General features: G+C 38.3%; 1 protein-coding gene across 1 annotated transcript; it reads left to right on the top strand.

Moving 5' to 3' along the window:
• The first annotated feature begins 2,268 nt into the window (after positions 1 to 2,268).
• LOC147708815 (trace amine-associated receptor 3-like) lies at positions 2,269 to 3,300 on the top strand. The gene has a single exon (XM_086925396.1). It carries the CDS (start codon positions 2,269 to 2,271, stop codon positions 3,298 to 3,300), a length of 1,032 nt encoding a protein of 343 aa, XP_086781522.1.
• The last annotated feature ends 1,089 nt before the right edge of the window (positions 3,301 to 4,389 follow it).

The raw sequence follows: 4,389 nt of genomic DNA, 5'->3' as shown, positions 1-4,389 counted from the left end.
CATATCTGCTCTAACCAATCTTTGCTTCAAGAGATTTTGAACAAGTGGCCTCAAAGACTAGCATTGAAAACAACACTGCACTTAACCCTTGTTTTGTTGATCATCGACAGGCTTGGGGTATGAGTGATCCATTACTATGAACAATGCTGGCATCTTTATACAACACAGTACTATGAAGCTGCAGTGGAAGGGGTTGGGGTCGTTTTAGGGGCAGTGTAGATTGTGGGAGGGGGTTGGGTGGGCAGGGTTGGGCCTCAGGGTGTGGGGCAGGTAGGGGATTTGTAGCTTAGGGTGGGGGTCGGAGTAGTGGCAACCTTAGCCATGCACACCCCTTTACCATGAAATTGTATTGTAGACATGTGCGGTAATGGAATGCATGGTTAAGATGCATTTGTGGTTCGGGCTGCATGGTAGATCCTCTATCATACACCCCCACCATACCTACCTACCACATTTAACTTCTGTTACCTAATTTAACATGCCTACTGTTACTTTCATACCCATTGTAATTATCCACCATATTCAACCTACCAGATCTAACATTCCTACTGTACCTAACCTAGCAGATTTACTTACCATATGTATCAAACCTTACTACCATACCTGCTTGCCTACCATACCTACTTACCTACCAGAAAAAACTACAATATCTACCTACCATACCTTCTATATCTTCCTAAGACAACTACAACTTACCTACAGTAACTTAAGTGCCATACCTACCCTATTTACAAACTTCCATACTTTATTTACTGTACCCAACCTAGCGTACCTACTCTAACATTTTTATCTACAAACTATACATTGGGGGCCTGCAATGCCTAACCAAACATACCTACCTAATGTACCTCGATTTCTGAAATCTTTATATCTTATGCCTGCACTGTAATGTGCAGTTTTGTGAAAAACAGCACCCTTTCTGCCTATGAAATGTTTAGACAGGTTTAAGGTCTTGAATCCTGCTACGGAAAGTGCTTCTGTCTAACTTTAGGGACTGTTATAATGGCCTGAGGACAGCAGCAAGAACTGTGGAAAGTGCTAACTGAAGATTTTGAAGGACATGAATACCTGAATTACATTATTTCTTTACAAAATTATGGGACCAGTCTGCTTTGTCAATGCTTATTGGTTCAATAGATTTAAAAACATTTTCTTAAAAAATATTATTCTCATTAGTTTAGCTGTCAACATAATTTTTTCTCCCACAGACACTCAATGATGTTTAACAATCACAGGCATTAATCTGGAGATGCTTTTCAGTAACTTGAACAGAATCAATGTATGAATGTCTGCTCCCTCTACAGAGTGAAAGAGTTTTTTGGTGTAGATACGCAAGAGGCAATTTGAATATTATTGGATAATAAAATATCATGGTCCATGATCCTCCGGGAAGTTCAATAAATAGAAAAAAACAAATTCCCCCAGTAGTTTGTGTTTCTATCCAGATTATCATGTGCTGATTGTTTCCACATTCAAGTGCAATATTATGTTTATTATCACAGCTGAAATATTCTATAGGAATATCATTTTGGCTCCAGGGATTTAAATATACTCAGTTTTTAAACCCTTCCGTGCTCCCAGTGCTGCGAACGGCCGTCGTAGCCCCGCCCACTTACGACAACGCCCGCACCACGGGTCGGAATTGCCACCGCGGTTAAGGCGTTAAACTTGAAGTGAATTTCCTTCAAAGAAGACCTGAAATTATGTGTGTTGTTCATGCTTATTAAAGACATTCCTGCACTCATGCATTAGCCAAATTATTAGTGACATTTTTAAGGTCACCTCAGGCCTAGTGTTTTATATCCTTCCAAACTGCAAGATTATTCAAAGTTATACATGTGTTCAATGGGAAAAACACAATAACACTCAGGTTGCCTAATGTGTTTACTTATTTGAACATTGGTTTCTTTAAAATAAAGTTTCATTTTAGCAATGGCTTCAAATGTCTTTCCTAAAACGAATGCTTGTGTGTTTTGTGTTATTTGTTCCTTCATGTACCTCACAGACATGGGCTAAAATTACCTCTTCTACAGGACCTCTATTTGTTGCATATGATGTATGAAACAAATTTGCTTTTTTCAGTTAATTAAATCACCAAATAGTGATTGTAATGAAATATTTTTTTATGAAGACTCCAAATTCTCTAATGAACTGTTTTTCTCTTCCTAAACTAGGAACATCAATCCTTCGAAACTATCCAATTCCATAGGCACAGAATCTAAAATGGTCTTCTATAATGCTCAGGAAATGTATCTTTGACAAAGGAGTATGGATATACCTGACATCCCTAAGGATTTGCCTGATTGCTTCGAGTTTGGAAATGGATCATGTCCCAATAGTTCAAGGCCTTTCACAGTCAAACTAACAATGTATTTCTTTATGGGCAGCTCTATTACCATCACCATCTTGGGAAATCTAGGTCTTATGATTTCAATCACCCATTTCAAACAACTCCAATCTCAAAGTAACTCGATAATCCTTTCAATGGCCAGTACTGACTTCCTCCTTGGTGTCGCTATAATGCCATACAGCATGATCAGGTCTGTGGAGAGCTGCTGGTATTTTGGATATACATTTTGCAAATTCCATGCAAGTCTTGACCTGATGCTCAGTGTAACTTCCATTTTCCACCTTTGCTCAATAGCGATTGATCGCTATTGTGCTGTGTGTGACCCCTTACATTACTCTAACACAATGACAACATCTGTGATCAAAAGTTTGCTACTGTTTTGCTGGTTGGTGCCGGGTATTTTTGCTTTTGGACTAGTTTTATCAGAAGAAAATGCATCTGGGATTGAAGGTTATAAGACATTGGTTTCATGCTTTAATTTCTGTGCGCTTGTGTTTAATAAACTGTGGGGAACAGTTGTATTTACAGCCTGCTTCTTCACCCCTGGGTCAGTAATGGTTGGGATTTATATCAATATCTTTGCAGTCTCTAAAAGACATGCAAAGATGATTAACAACATGCCAGAAAATGCAAACCATGTAACGAAAGGCCAATTCTCCAAAAAGAAGGATCGGAAGGCTGCAAAAACATTGGGAATCATCATGGGGGTCTTTCTAACCTGCTGGTTGCCTGCTTTTATCACAGTTTTAATTGATCCATTTTTGGGCTTCTCAACCCCTATAGTATTGTTTGATATGCTTATATGGCTGGGATATTTCAATTCTACTTGCAATCCCTTAATACATGGTTTCTTCTACAAGTGGTTCCGAAGAGCTATTTGGCATATAGTATCTGGGAAAATCTTTGAACACAGCTCTAGTTCAATCGACCTGTTTCGTGAAAATGCCTGAGTGCACCAAGTTCTGCTCTTAACTATTACTCTAAAGATCAATAAATGAGCAATCATTGGTTCAGTTTAGCAACCCATTAACAGTGATAGTGAACTGGATAACCTAGTGAATGCTTTTGGATGTGGGCAAAAAAGCACTGCTAGTCTATTTTGCTATTTTCACAATATCGTTTTTGCTAGGCTGCGTCAGACTTAAATTCAAACCGTATGACATCTGTGTAATTATTACTCACGTTGTGTTTTACATGATAAAAATGTATCCCAAATTATGCATTCCAGAAATTATAGAAGTGTGTGTACAATATTCAATGCAATCAGTGACAATTTAGATAACCCAGTGTAGGTGTGGGATAAGGCAGGGAGGTTGTTAGAGAATGCTTTAGGGTGGGCCAAGTTTGTAGTGGTGTTATGTCCTTCAAATATTCATTTGAGGGAAATGGCTCAACTTTTTCTCATTCTTTTGCATTTTACTGTCACACAGCATGCGAGAATTTGAGTCAGACATGTGCAGGACGGAGGGAGAATATGTGTTTCGGACAGAATGCGAGCATGCGAGTCAGTAAGCATGTGAGAGAGTGTGTTATGCTTGCCATTGGTCCTGGCATACTGTAGGTAATTCTTGGCATAAGGAAGGGCAGACATGCTATATGGAGAGGATTGAGGGAGAATAACTATGAAAAAATGCTGAATATAGTGTAGTTAATTTTTGACATATAGGTCACCTATGGAATGTGGGCAGCACAAATGGCAAAGATGTGTAATTTTATTTGCAGCAATTCTCGAAAATCTTTTAAAAGTATCCTTTTGTTTGAACTTGCTTAATAGTTTCTGTGGATGGTTTCACAGCCTCAGTTTCTCTAAGGTATATAGTCAAAGTTGCTTTCATAATTTATCTAATTCATCTCAAATGTTGAGGTGCATACAACATAGATTAGGAATTATGATGAGTGTAATGGGGCTGGATCAGCAAATTTAAGGGTAAAGTGACAAGAAGCGTGGAAACCGCTGCATCATGGGTGTTTAGATAAAATAAAGTTAGATACAAAAAAAAATTGAAAAGAATATCGGGATGCCAAAAATATCCTCAAAA

This window comes from Lissotriton vulgaris, chromosome 6 (genome assembly GCF_964263255.1).
Source record: "Lissotriton vulgaris chromosome 6, aLisVul1.2, whole genome shotgun sequence".
In the NCBI taxonomy this organism is placed as follows: Eukaryota; Metazoa; Chordata; class Amphibia; order Caudata; family Salamandridae; genus Lissotriton; species Lissotriton vulgaris.
Note: the sequence above shows the minus strand (reverse complement) of the source record. Positions and strands in the feature narration are given on the sequence as shown.

Bases quoted from the DNA above. Each gene is read 5' to 3' on its own strand.
- LOC147708815 (XM_086925396.1), top strand. From the start codon at position 2,269: ATGGATATACCTGACATCCCTAAGGATTTGCCTGATTGCTTCGAGTTT.